This window comes from Tasmannia lanceolata, unplaced genomic scaffold (assembly GCF_043159265.1).
Source record: "Tasmannia lanceolata isolate RefF3 unplaced genomic scaffold, GAP_Taslan_0.1 ptg000003l, whole genome shotgun sequence".
Classification (NCBI taxonomy): domain Eukaryota; kingdom Viridiplantae; phylum Streptophyta; class Magnoliopsida; order Canellales; family Winteraceae; genus Tasmannia; species Tasmannia lanceolata.
This window is the reverse complement of record NW_027518680.1, coordinates 55,904,641-55,921,072: the sequence shown is the minus strand read 5'-3', so window position 1 is coordinate 55,921,072 and position 16,432 is coordinate 55,904,641. Positions and strand designations below refer to the sequence as shown.

General features: G+C 38.6%; 1 protein-coding gene across 1 annotated transcript in view; it reads left to right on the top strand.

The window, feature by feature from the left end:
- AP1 (K-box region and MADS-box transcription factor family protein) overlaps nt 1-16,432 on the top strand; it is an 80,446-nt gene that overhangs the window by 32,963 nt on the left and 31,051 nt on the right. The window contains exon 2 of the mRNA XM_077366342.1: nt 11,162-11,240. Coding sequence (XP_077222457.1) covers nt 11,162-11,240 — 79 coding nt within the window. The remainder of the gene's footprint in view (nt 1-11,161; nt 11,241-16,432) is intronic.

Below are 16,432 nucleotides of genomic sequence, written 5' to 3'. Positions count from 1 at the left end.
CACCTAACCATTAGCAACCACTTATTTTAGGAACCACAAGTAAAATTCCTAAAACCTTACTACTTCCTAACTAATACCTCAAGATAAAGATTAAAGTTAACAAACAGAATTACAAAAATAAAGATAATTCCTAATTTTCATCGACTGAATTTTAGGTAGAAGATTTTCCACGTTTGCCGTCCTCAAGGCCGAATGATCATCACCATCATCTCTATGATATACCTCCAAATTAGTCACTTGGGAAGTTGCAAAAACTCACATGTCACCAAGTTGATTAACCATGTAAGCATTCTCAATAGTACCTTAAGTACACAAAATGGCCCATCGACTCGCTCTTGCAACTTGCCATGTTTACTCCTTGAGAACCGCAACTGACCCAAACAATGTCTCCATCTTTAAATTTCAAATGCTTTCTATGCATATGGACCAATACTTTGTATTCTTTGCTGATCTCTTGAATCAATCCCTTATCAATAAGATCAACAACTCGCTTATTTAGTTCTTCATGGTCACTAGGATTCCTTTCATAGGCTGTCTTACTCACTAAACTTAAGCTCAGAACAAGGTCTATATGATGTTGAATGTCCCTTGTCGACGATAAACCTACTAGTAATTTACGGATAAGAACATCAGAAAATTCCCTCATCGATTTGTGCACTCTATGTTGAAACCCAAGCACTTGAAGCACATATCATTATCATGGTAGGGATGATTAGGATCCGACCAATCATGAACTTCCCTCTCACCCGGGTCACCATGCACATATCATTAAGACATTAACATTCTATGAGACGAGACTACTGTCATCATGACTCAGAATTTTGAAACGCGCTACACATTCCGTAAATTGCTGGACTTGCCTCCTAAATACATCGACTTCATTAGTTTAGTGATCTTGATGAGTAGCCTTCATACGAACACCACCATGTCCACGATTGTCAACTATGGTAGTTGTCTCTTCACGAAAGCGCTAAGGATCAACAAGAGCCTTGATACCAAATTGGAGAAGCAGAAGCATTAAGATAGCACAACAAAAATAAAATTTAACTAACTTCGGTTTACGATTTTTGCAGAACCATAACACAACTTGAAAGTTCTCGTTTTCCTCCTCTCAATTGTCCATATATCCTTTTACAATTTAAAAGAATTGCTAGTAAAAGACTCCTAACCATTAATAACCACCAATTTTAGGAATCACGAAAAGTAAAATTCCTAAAATTACATATTACTTGTTAACTAATACCTAAAAATAAGGATAACATTAAGAAACAAAATTACTAAAATAAAGAGATTTTCTAATTTTTCCTCTACTGAATTTTAGGTAGAAGACTTTTCACGTTTGCAAGTTGTGCCTACATCACTCATGATCATTTATTTTGCGTATATATGCCTACATCACTCATGTTTAAGGATAGACTACTTAAGGAAGGACCTTGGAGTCTTGACAAGGGGACTAATATTATGTGGAATGGCATGTCTAGTTATATCAGAAAAGTGGCTAGAGAGGTACTTGGAGAATCTAGAGGAAGTGGGCTACCGTCTAAAGACACGTGGTGGTGGAACGAGGAGGTCCAAAAGGCAATTAGGTCTAAAAGAGAATGTTATAAATGTTTGCATAAGTGTATAAATGAGGAGAATATTGAGAAGTATAAATTGGCTAGAAAAGAAGCTACGATGGCAGTAAGGGAAGCTAGAGGCAAGGCATATGAGGATTTGTACCACATGTTAGGGACAAAAGAGGGTGAAAAAGATTTCTACAAGCTTGCTAAGATGAGAGAAAGGAAGAACAGGGACTTGAATCATATAAAATGCATCAAAGACGAGAATCAAAGATTGCTAGTAAAAGAAAACGAGGTTAAAGAGAGATGGAGAAGTTACTTCGATAAGTTGTTTAATGGAGAACCTGTAGCGAATTTGGGAGAACTTGATAATGCTTTTGATGATACAAGCCGGAAGTTTGTTCGTAGAATCCAAACATCATAGATAAGAGTAGTTATGAAAAATATGAAATTAGGTAAGGCTACGGGGCTGACGATATTCCTATTGAGACTTGGAGATGCTTGGGTGATGTGGGTTTCGTTTGATTAACTAGACTATTTAATAATATTTTGAAGACTAAGAAGATGCCCGATGAGTGGAGGAAGAGTACATTAGTACCTATTTATAAGAATAAAGGGGATATTCAGAGTTGCACCAATTATCGGGGAATTAAGCTAATAAGTCATACCATAAAGCTTTGGGAGATGGTAATTGAGCATGGACTAAGAAAAAAGACTAAGGTGGTCAGAGAATCAGTTTGGCTTCATGCCCGGACGATCAACTATGGAAGCTATCTTCTTGATTAGGCGGTTAATGGTGAGATTCAGAGAAAATAAAAAGGACCTTCATATGGTTTTCATTGATTTGAAGAAAGCGTATGATAGGGTTCCCAGAAGTGTTATGTAGTGGGTCCTTGAAAGGAAAAAAGTGCCTACTAAATATGTTGATGTGATTAAGGATATGTATGATGGAGCAGTAACCAGTGTCAGAACTACGGATGACACATCTAGTGAGTCTCCAATTACAATAGGACTGCACCAAGGATCAGCTCTAAGCCCTTATCTTTTTACGCTAGTTCTGGATGAGCTTACGAAGGGTATCCACGATGAGGTTCCGTGGTGTATGTTATTTGCAGATGACATAGTATTAATCGATGAAACCAAAGCAGGAGTAAATGCTAAGTTTATGGAGAACTACTTTGGAATCCAAAGGTTTTAGACTAAGTAGGACTAAGACAGAGTATATGGAGTGCAACTTTAGTAATGTAAGGAGGCAGGACGAGATTGTAGTAAATATGACTGGACAGGAGGTACCTAAGAGGGATATCTTTCGCTATCTTGGTTTAGTTTTACATAAGGAAGGAGAGATTGAAGAGGATGTTAACCATAGAATAAGAGCAGGTTGGTTGAAGTGGAAGCTTGCCTCAGGAGTTCTGTGCGACCGAAAATCCCTACCAAGTTCAAGGGAAAGTTTTATAAGACAGCTGTGAGGCTAGCCATGCTATACGGCTCAGAATGTTGGACCACCAAGAAGCAGCATGTGCATAAGATGAGTGTAGCGGAGACGCGAATGCTTAGATGGATGTATGGCCACACAAGGTTAGATAGAATGAAAAATGAAGACATTCGTAAAAAGGTGGGGGTGTCACCATTTGAGGAGAAGACATTCATAAATAGATGGATGTTGAGCACTGCTTCAGATGGTTTGGACATATCCAACGTAGGCCTTTGGATGCTCCGGTGAGAAGAGGCGACTCATTCCAAATTGATAGAGTAAAAGGAGGTAGGGGCAAACCGAAAACAACTTGGCAGAAACAGTGAGGAAAGACTTGATAGCTAGGACCATTATAGAGAACATGACCTTGGATAGCATAGAATGGAAGAAAATAATTCACGTAGAAGAATCCAACTAGAGCCGGGATTAGAGTTGGGTAGATTCCTTTCACCTTCGTCATGAAATTTTTCGAAAGGATTCATTTTAGCCGACCCCAACTAGTTTGGGACAAAAGCTTTGTTGAGTTGAGTTGAGTTGAGTTGAGATATATGCCTCAATCTTGATATGATTTATTATGCGCATGATTGCATGTATGAGGGTGCACATGATGTGCTTTTTATTTTGAATTGTTTTGTTATTTGAGGCTTAACTCCATAGGAGATGTTAGAGGAGTGTTGTTTTGGGTTATCTTGATAAGGTTCAAGTCAATCGAATAGTTGGTAGGGAAAGCCCTTGGGCATCCTAGCCATTAGTTTGCTAGAGAATAATAGGTGTGCAGGGGTTGGCGAAGAGGAGATTCGCAATGTTTCCAACTTAAGATTTGTTGTGGGAGGCCTTGTATATATATCTACTGTATTCTCAATACAAAAGATAAGTATTAAAGATATGAATCTCTTAGAGATCTTAGATAAAAGGAAACTAATATTTATGCATAAACGAGAAATTGGGAAGCAATAGAAAATCATACGATTACGAGAAACGTACGAAAAAACTTCTTACAGAACCCACTAGTAACGTTTCAAAAAATGTTATAGAAATGTCAAGAAAACTCATATGAAAGGGAAACACAAGACAAATATGTGAGAGAAATGCACCTAATATATTTTTATTTATTTAGCTTATTACCTGAATTGTTTCTTTTAATTGTATTTATAAGTTTTTATGTATTTTTGTTTGTTTGTAGATTTGAAATTTGTGCGCTTCGAATATTTGTGAGCTTTTATATATAAATTCATGCATTTATCATTTTCTCATAATTTTTATTTATATTAGAGACATACATAGATGGTTTGAGTAAATTCTCTACATATTTTATTTTTTAGCGGAATTTTTTATGTATTTCTATTTATTATTATATATACTATTGTTTTCTTTTTAATATGTATTTCGCAATATTTTGGTGTGCTTTTGCAAAACGTTTCTCGTACGTTTTACAAATATTTTGTCACACGTTTCACATATTTCTTATCTGTTTCATATACATTTTCAAGCGTTTCTCATTAGTTTCATGCATATTTTACATAAGTTTCTCATATTTTTCTATCATTTTTCACACATTTCCCATCCCGAAACAACTGAAAAGATCAAACATGTTGCTCTACCCAACATGACTAATGGAGGACCTCTATCCGAGCAAGTTTAGAGCAGAGTCCACCCGTTTACCGCCAAGGAGAAGAAGGGGGCAGGCCTTTTTTCTAATGTAGTCACCAATCTTCTTTAACGACTACTTCTAGGAGAGCTCGGTTGGTAACTAGTCTGTGACATGTGGCTGTAGCTTCTTTCCCTTCGAGAGATGTCCCTTCTTTATGCACATCCATATGCATAGGTTGAAACAAGTTTTCTCTTTTTTCTCACATTTTGGAAATGATTTTGAAACAAGCTCTCCCCGCCCGACTCCCACCCCTCCCCAAGATGTTTCCAGTAATTATGGAGTAAACAACACTTGGTTAGATCATGTGATTGGTAGTTGTTTCCGCCCCACTCCCACCCCACCCCAAGATGTTTCCAGTAATTATGGAGTAAACAACACTTGGTTAGATCATGTGATTGGTAGTTGTTTCCTTAACATACCCTTGCAAGAAAAATTGTAGATCCATCAATGTGAGCTTGGTCTATAAAATTCGAAAGTCCTTGGGATCTAAGGATTTAGTATAGGTTTATGTCACTTGATCAAAGTTGGGAATGCATCGAACATCAATATCCCTGCGAGCAACTTTGCCAGGAACAAAGTAGAAGTCAACTACCACATGTTTGGTGTGAACATGAAATATGGGGTTGTCAGTAAGGTAAATAGGACCAATGTTATCACACTACCACATTGGAGGGTGCTTTAAGTAGATCCCAAGTTCACAAAGAAGCAGTTGCAACCAAGTGACTTAAGCAACATCATTTACAAGCCCCTTGTATTTAGACTTATTGGTTGAACATGCAATTGTTGGCTGCTTACAAGAGCTCCATGAGATATGATTAGGAGCAAGATAACACAATAGCCACCAGTGAACTTGTGGTTATTAGGACAACCAGCCTAGTCACCATTGAAGAATGCGTGAATAGGAAGAGAGAGACCCACCCCCAAAAGAGAAACCATATGTTTAGCACAATCGCCCAGTAATCAATGGTTGGGTGATGAAAAAAATCGATAAATTTTATTAACGACAAACAAAATATCCGGTTTGAGCGAGAGAGGTATTGTAGTACCCCAATCGTGCTTCAATATTCAGTAGCATCAATACGAGCAGTATTAGAGTGATGTGATAAAGAAAGTTCAAGCGTCATAGGGTTGGAATAGGATTTATCTCCATCCTATTAGTGTGTATGTCGTAAAAGCTAGTCATTTGTGTATTGAATTCATTGTTATTAATAAATAAGTTCGTTCCAAGATATATATTAGGTATTTTTTAAATGTGTGATGTGCTTATTTACTTGTGGCACATGGTCCTCCTTAGGCAGCATCGTAGGAATAGGCATGCACATGAATTTGTTGTTATTAATAAATAATTTCGTTCCATGATATCTATTAGGTTTTTTTTTTTAAATATGTGATGTGCTTATTTATAAGAATAAAGGGGATATCCAGAGTTGCACCAATTACGGTGGAATTAAGCTAGTGAGTCACACCATGAAGCTTTGGGAGAGGGTAATTGAGCATAGACTAAGAAAAGAGACTAAGGTGTCAGAGAATCGACTATGGAAGCTATCTTCTTGATTAGGCGGTTAATGGAGAGATTTAGAGAAAATAAAAAGGAACTTCATATGATTTTCATTGATTTGGGGAAAGAGTATGATAGGGTTCCCAGGAGTGTTATGTGGTGGGTCCTTGAAAGAAAAAAAGTGCCTACTAAATATGTTGATATGATTAAGAATGTATGATGGAGCAATAACTAGTGTCAGAACTACGGATGGCACATCTAGTGAGTTTCCAATTACAATAGGACTGCGCCAAGGATCAGCTCTAAGCCCTTATTTTTTTACTCTAGTTATGGATGAACTTACGGAGGGTATCCAGAACGACGTGCCATGGTATATGTTATTTGCAGATGACATAGTATTAATTGACGAAACCAAAGCAGGAGTTAATGATAAGTTAGAGTTATGGAGAACTACTTTGGAATTCAAAGGTTTTAGACTCAGCAGGACTAAGACAGAGTATATGGAGTGTAACTTTAGTTATGTAAGGAGGCGGGGCGAGGATGTAGTAAATATGACTTGACAGGAGGTACCTAAGAGGGATATCTTTTGCTATCTTGGTTCAATCTTACATAAGGATGGAGAGATTGAAGATGATGTTAACCACAGAATAAGAGCATGTTGGTTGAAGTGGAAGCATGCTTCAGGAGTTCTATACGACCATAAAATACATACCAAGTTGAAAGGAAAGTTTTATAAGACAACTGTGAGGCCAACCATGCTGTAGGGTTCAGAATGTTGGGCCACCAAGAAGCAGCATATGCATAAGATGAGTGTAGAGGAGATGCGAATGCTTAGATGGATGTGCGGCAACACAAGGTTAGATCGTAATTAAAAATGAAGACATCCTTAAGAAGGTGGGGGTGGCACCAATTGAGGACAAGATGAGAGAGCATCGCTTAGGATGGTTTAGGCATACACAACGTAGGCCTTTGGATGCTCCAGTGAGAAGAAATAACTCGTGCCAAGTTTATGGTGTAAAAAGAGGTAGAGGCAGACCGAAAACAAATTAGGTATAAACAGTGAGGAAAGACTTGAGGGCTAGGAACATAACACAGAACATGACCTTGGAGAGCATAGAATGGAAGAAAAGGATCCATGTAGACGAACCCAACTAGTGTCAGGATTAGACTTAGTCAATTTGAGCCTGGTAGATCCTTTCACCTTCTTCATGAAAATTTTCTAAAGGATTCATTAGCTGACCCCAACTAGTTTGGGACAAAGGCTTAGTTGAGTTTAGTGGAGTTGAGTTGTCTGATGTGCTTATTTACTTTTGACACATGTTCCTCCCTAGGCAGCATTGTAGGAATGGGCATGCACATTCACAGATCATACGGGGCAAGGAGATATGACATTCCAATTCTTTGCAGACCTAAAACATTCTTGGTTGGGGTTGAGACTGGATCATATATAGAATAGCCTCTGGACAAGGATACATATAAGGCTATAATGTTAGTCAAGACACTTTATATCTCCTTAGACTTAAGGGGTCAGATTGGTCTATCGATCTGCCTGATAGCTTTGGTCTACCTTAGAGTAGTTCCTCCTTGCGTTCACTTATGGGCATACCGGACCCTACGGCCCATGAGATCAACAGGGATGGCCAACAAGGAATCCTCTACAATAGAGGAAACCCATTTACAATTTTAATCTCAGCTAAGCCTTTTAAGCTAAGCCTTTTAAACATAACTGGCCAATCGATTTTGATAAAGTGTTTATCAAATGGGTTTTAAGAAAAGTATTTTTTTTCAAAGGGATTTGCAAATGCATTTGCAGGCCCAAGCTGATGGATTGAAAGATGTACCATAGGGTGGGCCTAGGAGGGGGTAATTAGTGTCCACTCCCCGTAGGGACCAACCCAGTAAATATAGGATTGGAGGAAGGACATATACATTGGATGTGATAAGGAGTATTTGATCTAACGGTCATCTCCAGGGAAGTCCTGGTGGGGATCTCTTACCTAATGTAACTACATTACATGGCGTCGCAGTGGGGCCGATCTTGGGGCTCTAAAGGATCGATGGTTGGATCCCTGCATTAATCCCACTCTTTACTCGCTTGACCCGTTTCGATCCATTGTGGATCAGGGTCCCGGATTTGTAGAATGCATTCAGATTTTTTGGAGGAATTATACCGTATGAATGATGTGTGCGCTTTAGTGCATATACAGTGTGTGTTAATTAATTAATTATTTCATAGCATTAATTAATTAATCAATTAATTTGAGGAAAGCAAGCATTTCTGTTTGTGGAGAATCTCATAGAAAAGATAAAGGGAGAGACTTTCTAATTTGTGAACTTTGTTTTGGGAAACAAATTTAGAAGGCATAAAATATGTTTTTATTAATAGTGTTTTATATGAAAAAGGAATGTGGTGGTTTTTGGAAAAGGCATGGGCGTCCAAGAGTGGGGGAGAAAGGCAGCTGGACGTTTTGCACTCTTCGTAGTTTCCCAATAATCTCTCTCTCTATCTCTGTTCTTCTTCCACAAGAGAACTTCCACATGTTTTTCCTCCTTGGGGATGGGAGCCAAGTTTGAACAATATTTCTTCGATTCCTCCGGTGTACGTTCAATCTTGCGGAGCCACCACTCCAACTTTTGGAGCGTTCAAGTTTGAGAAACTTCGAAGCCAATCAGGGAGTGGATAGAGCATAGACTACTAGTCGGGTAGTCAATCTTGGTATTGTTTTCTAATCTTTGTATTTTTCAATTCAATCGCCATTATCAATCTAGTAATCTAGGAATTCTGGGTTTAAGGATAAGGAAAATTTTTGCTCTCCATATCCCCACGGCCTCTTCTGTTGCGCATGGATTGCTCGTTCAACTAACAATATATGCCAATCTTTTTTAAGAAATCAACAATGTACTTTCTTTGAGTGAGGAGTAGACCGTCGGGAATAGATTTCACTGAAACAAAAGAAACTAGGGGCGCCCAAGTCTTTAATGGAGAATTCAGTGCCAAGTGTTGGCTGAGGTGATGGAGAATGCCATTATTGTTGCAGGTGAGAATATCGTCATTGACGTAGACGTGGAGGATCACCCAGGAGTCTCGGTAAACAGAGACGAGTCAGAACCAGAGCCCACAAAGCTGAGTCCATGTAAAAATGTACTAAGGAGAGTAAAGTAGGCACAAGGAAGTCACTTGAAAGTAACAAAGCCAGGGGATTGGACCATATAGACCTATATATTCATGAAGCACAACATGCGGCAAAGTGTTGTGAACATATAAGTAGCAGAAAGACCAAAAGAAAAGACAACAGGAATGGTAGAGATTCAACTAGAGGCCTGCTTGTTAGGTGAAGGCTTTGGTAACGAGGCATGCCTCATAGTGTTGGATGGTACCAGTAACATGTTGTTTAATGCGAAATAACCATTCACAACATAAAAATATTATGATGTATTGTGGTGGAACAGGTGTTCGTGTGCCGTTTTGAATTAAACTCATCTGACATAGCAAAACAACATTGAGAAAGCTTCACTGCTTGAGAATAGCAGCTAGGTTCCACATCAATCGACCCTTTAGAGAGTAGGGTGAGAAGATAGCAAATGGTATGAAGAACTTTAGCCTTTCAGGTGGCATCTTTGGTACAGGTCACAATGGAAACTATTGAGAGCATCGGAGGAGGGTTGTGGTAGACATGGAAGGGACCGAAGATTGACTAGGGGTTAGTAAGGTAACCGTAGTAGCGGAAAAAGGAAACTCACTCTCATTAAAAATAATATGAATGGAGTCATGAAGTTATCCGATTTCAAGATGAAGGTGCCACCAATAGTCATGGTGAGAGTTATTGTCATTGTTTAAAAATGTGAATGGGACGCGGAACGCGACCTAGAAAAACCTTGTCGACTCGGCACGGATGCAATGCGGTTGACGTGGTTGATGCGGTCATAACTCGGGAGTCAAAGGAGTTTATTGAGTATGTAGGGCAAAACGTGGAATGCGGATGCGGTGTGATGTAGAAAGCGGCCAAGAAAAATCCTTGTCAACTCTGGTGAGTTTCTTGTCGTGTCAAGGAGTTTTTAAACACTGTTATTGTAGCCTAAGAAAACACGCTTGGTGGTTCAAAATTGGAGGTTATTTTTGTGGTATGGTAGTAGGGACAGATAGCTAATACAAGCAGCGACTTTTAGAAATTGAGTCATAAAGACAATTAAACAACCAGTTCTAAAGGACTTTGGCCAGCCAAGTGAGGAGAGGAAATAGGTTGATAAGATAGACCGCAGTAGTGAACACATCCACCAATTTGAAAAGGGATAAACTCATAAAAGTATGGACAAAGATGGTGAGGTTTGTGTCCACTATAAGGTGATGTTTCCACTTACGAAGTGGTTTTGCTCGTATGGGGACAGTAAATGCGAGTTCCAATACTGAAGAATGGAGTGAGATGTGAAAATACTCACCACCCTAAAAAGATAAGAAAGAAACGACATGACATTGAAAGCCCACTCTCTACCGCGGAAATAGACGGAAAAAGAAGACATCATCTGTATTAGCACACAATAAATTAAGGGAAATTATATCAGCACAACCATGTTTTGATATTTTCACTAATGCATCTTGTCTTTTAGTATTTAAAGAGCTGTCAAAAGGTTATTACAGTTCCCAAAAAGCTCTATCAAGCCAATTAAAAAAGAAAAGACAAGCTGGTCTGTGCTATTATTAAAACATGGTTGTGCTGATATCGTTTCCTTAAATTAATTGTCATGCATCTCAAAAACCAGCACATGGAATAATGTGATATTTTGAAACTCCCATTGTGAATGTGAGTTTAACCGAGTACTAGACTTAATGAAACCTAGAAATTTCTCTTTCTCGCCATCTGCAGTGCATTTTTCTACCTATATTTGTTATACCCAGTGGACAATAATAAGATGTTGCAAGGAAAATATTTCTGTTTTTCTACTAGAAAAAAGCTAACTTCTATTTCCTTGTTCAACAACAGCATGGGGAAGATTCTCGAACGATACGAGAGGTATTCCTATGCAGATAGAGAGCTTATTCTTACGGGTTCAGAATCAGAGGTATGTTTGGTTTTTTTTATATTTTATTTGGCCATGCAAGAAAATTTTATTGTCATGAATTTTCTTAGACACTTATGTATTTCACATCTATGATGAAATGATTTAAAATCACATAAGCTTGTTAGGCCCTATATTTTCACGATGACTGAATAGGTGGGAATGGATATTGATCAAATTAGCTCAAGACAAGTCCATACGTAGTATTAAGATTGTTCTACTGGGATTTTATGTTAAGTATAAAAGAATAAATAACACCTTCTCCAACCACTTAAGGTTTTGGAGTAACTGGTAGTCTCACATGGTATCAGAGCAAACATCCTGAGTTCAAACCTCCTGTATAGCAAAAATCCACATGCGATGGCCAAACCCAAAAAAGGGGCCACATGTGCCATGTGTGGGCCAAACCCAAAAGAGGGGCCACACATGAGGGGGAGTGTTAGAGTATAAAAGAATAAATAACGCCTTCTCCAACCGCTTAAGCTTTTGGAGTAACCGGTAGTTTCACATTTTATTTATTTTTTATTTTTATTTTTTTGGTTTTTGAAGGGATTAGCTTCTGAAGGCTATTAATCTTATGTTATTAAGGAAATACATGAGTATGTGTACAAGTGTGTCTCATTTTAGGCCACTAAAGGAGTGGAATCCATAACATATACATATGCTTATACGAAGGAACGCGACCTTCAAAAACAATCTTGAAGGAGCACAAGGCCGCAGAGACGTTTTTGTGACATTGAGCTACCCCAAAACTATTTTCACCTAAACTTTGATCCAACCGTAAGATCGGGGAGAATTTTATATCGATCGAACATAATTTGTTAGTAGATTTTATGTACTTTTGGGGGTATTTTATCATTTTTACAACTAATGTAAGTATCTGAAGGAGCACAAGGCCGCAGAGACGTTTTTGTGACATTGAGCTACCCCAAAATTATTTTCACCTAAACTTTTGATCCAACCGTAAGATCGGGGAGAATTTTATATCGATCGAACGTAATTTGTTAGTAGATTTTATGTACTTTTGGGGTTTTTTTTATCATTTTTACAACTAGTGTAACTATCTGATTGTAACCCGATTTTAGGGGCCTATTTAATATCTCATTTTAAGATGGAATTGCAGAGCATTGGCCCCTGAATTTCGATTTCCCTTTAGATCAAAGACCGTCACATGGTTCATAGCCAGATGCTTCTATACTTAACTTTGCTCCGCAGTCTAGCTTGCATCAGAATGGTATCTGTTAAAGTATAAAAGATAAATAACGCCTTTCTCCAACAATTTAAACTTTTGGAGAAGTTGGTAAGTTAACATGGTATCAGAGCCAAAGGTCTCGAATTCAAACCTCCCGGATAGCAAAAATCCACATGCGATGGGCGGCCCAAATTAGGACTAGATGTGCCACGTGTTTGCCAAGTGGGCCACACGTGCGGGGGAGTGTTAAAGTATAAAAGATAAATAACGCCTTTCTCCAACAGCTTAAGCTTTTGGAGAAGTTGGTAAGTTATCAGTATCAAAGCAAAGATTGCTGCTTCAAGCACAGTATACTTCCAGAAAAAAGGGTTTGAATGACTGAGTGGAAGAAATGGGTTAGAGAAAATAAGTAGCAGAACTTCGTTAGCGAATCCAAACCTTGGCCAGTAGTTAGCGGTTTTGGAAAATCCACAATAGGAGAATGATTAAACTCAATGTTGATGGTTGCTCCCTCGGCAACCTGGGCATAGCACGTATTGATGGTGTTTTTCGTAATTCTTTGGGTGATATTATCTACTCTTTTTCTAAATCTATTAGAACTTCTGATTCTTCGGAATCCGAGGTCTGAGCGCTCCACCATTGGTTGTGCATCTTCATTAATCAGATGGAAGGGAAGTTTGCAAGTGGAAAGTGATTCGTCCAACATTGTGTTGTGGGCCAAAAGGATTAACATCAGTTCGTGGAGATTCGCCAATCTATTGTGTCACCCCCCAAACCAAGTTTCCGGTCTAGGCACATAACAACGCCACATATTCATCAAACCACGAATATGTAAGGCATTCTCACTGGAACCATGCAATAAACAGAGCTACTAAAATTTACCAATTAATTATCTATCAGAGTAATCAATGCGGAAACTATAATATCTTTGTCCAATGGACTACATCAAATAACCAAATTAAATTACTAAATGTTCACTCCAATTTAAAGCTACTGTCTGAATAACTGAAAATAATAAATCCTAAATTGTCGCCTTTGCTCACTCCCAAGCCCGCGAAACCAAGCATCTACTAGTTTCCACCTGTAACATAGAATGCGTGGAATGAGCTAATGCTCAGTGAAATAAACATGTCTACACTAAAAACATAATACAAATTAATAAAACAGAATAATTGGCAATATATGTAAATATGTAACTAGCATAGCAATCTAGCTAGCAAACTGTATAACTGGCATAAACATGCATAACTTGTAGCTGGAACTGTATCTTGTAACTGTGCCTGATGCCTAGTATAGTGAGACTAATACTGCTAGACTACGTAGTCAACGGAACCTGCCTACTAACTCGTAGGAAGCCGAATCCCAATGATCTCGTACGAGATTTCACCCTCGAAAATACCGCGAACGGTGATACTGTGGCTTGATCCGTGACTTTACTTTGACGGCCTAGAAAAAGTTTCATATACTAGTAATCATGCAAAACACTTCGTCTCAAAGGACATTAACTGTCGCATCCTTACTTAGACAACACCCTGTCCTGATGCAAAAACTGTGACTATAAAGTCCAACTGGCACATACGTGCATATGCTAGATCCGGACTAGGAGTCAATACCATACTATGAATATTGACCCTCGTGTACACCAACACAGTCAATATCAATCAAGAACATGCACACTTGCATAAGAAATCATATTCAATATTAAAATAACTGTGGTAGAACAAGTCTACTCACCTGTGATACTTGCTTAATTTGTCTCCCACGAAGTAACTCCTTCAGTCACTGTGTAGTATCCCCTACAGTCCATATTAACTTTTAATTAATACTTTGGACCAATATTTATCTCTTCCAGGGCAAATTTGTGCCCTCAAAACTTATTGGAAAATTTTTCAAAAATCAACCCTTTCTGGTGTGTTTGGACGTCCGAGGACCCCATTCGGGCCTCCGAACCACCCTCTCGGGCGTCTCTAAGATTTTTCTCCTCTCGGATATTTTTATTCGGGAGCCCGACCCTTGCCCTTCCGGCGTCCGAACCTTGCGATTTGGGTTTTTTTCTAAAACCCGCAAGAACACAAGTTTTCTTCCGGATTTTCTACCCGAAAACCCTTCTTTCTTATTCCTTTAAACATGTTAAATACTTTAACAAGTTATTTATTAATCTCTTTAATTTATTAAGGCATCTAACGCGAAAGAACGTGAAGATCTTCGAGGAAAAACTATTTCTCCACCCTAATCAATGGTTCTTCAATCGAAGAACACAAGGCTTGATTTAATCACCATAAGTATACTATAATCTTTATTCTCAAGAGATTTGAATCTCTTTAGAGAGTAAAATAAAACATAATTATATTTACATACCTCGTTAGGAGATGGATTTGCAAGCTTTTCTTCGTTTTCCTCTCCCAAAGCTCCACACAATTTCTCTTTAGGGTTTAAAGTTCCAAGATCTGTAGCCTTAGGAGTTTATTATAGGCTCTTTCTTTTAAGAGTCCTAATATAATAGGCTTTTGGAAACCCTAACTCATTCTAACTAGGAAACTAATTAATTTCTAATCTTTATTTTAATATTTTATAATTTGATTTTTTGGGGACAAAAATACCCTCTCCCCCAAAACGTTCCCACGTTTGGGACATATAGGGTATTTCATATTGGATGAGATTAGAGATCATTGTATGCATGGTGTTTTCTCTTTTTCTCTCGTACCTAGGAAGTGCCAACTTTATGCTGATTGAAGTGCCAAATTGGGAGCTTCTAGAGCTACCTTGTATATGGGGCAGTCTCAACTCCATGAAGTGCACTTGTCAATCTTTTATTTAATAAATGTTATCTTTCTTCAAAAAAAAAATCAATATATTCTAGATGATAAAAATCAGGGATCAAGATTGAGATCCTTAAGTTTTTGAAAATTATTTGTTGGAAGAATAAGTCAATTCGATCTGTATGGTAGATGAAGCATTGGATTTTAGTGAAGTGGTAAATTGGATGAAAGTGATCAGTTTGGTTGTTACTCGCTTGAGGGATAAGCGATGTTTGGGGGAAATAGATGAAGGTCAAGCTAGAAAAAAGTAGAAAAGAAAAAAAATAGTTGAATGGGAAAATATGAAACAAAAACTTCTTGTCCAGAATTATGAACGCTTGGTGGACCAGTGATTAGAAAATCTCCGATTGGATGAGGGTACTGTTGATACCTATATGGAGTGATTTTACCTGTTGGTGATGTGAAACTTTTGGTAGACTGACTAGCAGATTTTGTGAGAAGTCAGAAGTAGAACTACACCTCCCGAAAGCCACCCCTACCCTACATCCACCTCCCAACAGCAACCCTCCACCTCCCCAATCATAACCCCATGCCTACACCTCCCACTACCAGTAAATCTCCTTTCCCGATCTTACATCCTCAGTGTGATCCCATTCCCCTCACTCCACGGGTCTTTGGTTGTGTTTGCTCTGTCCACAACCTCTCTCCTGGCCTTGATAAATTGGATCCTCGGTCCGAGGGATGTCTTTCTAGGGTACTCTCATATCCAAAAGGGTTATCGATGTTATAACCCACGGTTGTGCCACTTATTTGTTTCTGCCGATGTTACCCTTTTTGAGTATGTGTCTTTCTTTCCCTCTCCCACTGAGGGGGCTCTCCCAGACTCTAGAGTTTCTCTTCCTCTTCCTCTTCCTATTCTCTCTGACCCTCTTGAGTCAAGTTCTTTCACATTGCAGGTGATATCGGATCCTCCTCTTCAGTCCAGTTCTTCTCCATTGCAGGTGACTTTGGCTCCTCCTACTCCTCTGAAGGTCTATCAGCATCGCCAACGGCTAGAGGTCCCTTACATTGCGTCTGAGGAGTCGTCTTCCTAGTTGGACATGTCTCCTACTTCTCAGGTACCTCTTCTTCCCTCTCCTAATGTTCCTGTAGACTATCCTATTGCTTTCCATACTCGTTCTCATTCTACTACTCATCCTATTTCTAATTTTGTGCCCTATGATAATCTCACTCCAGCATTTTGT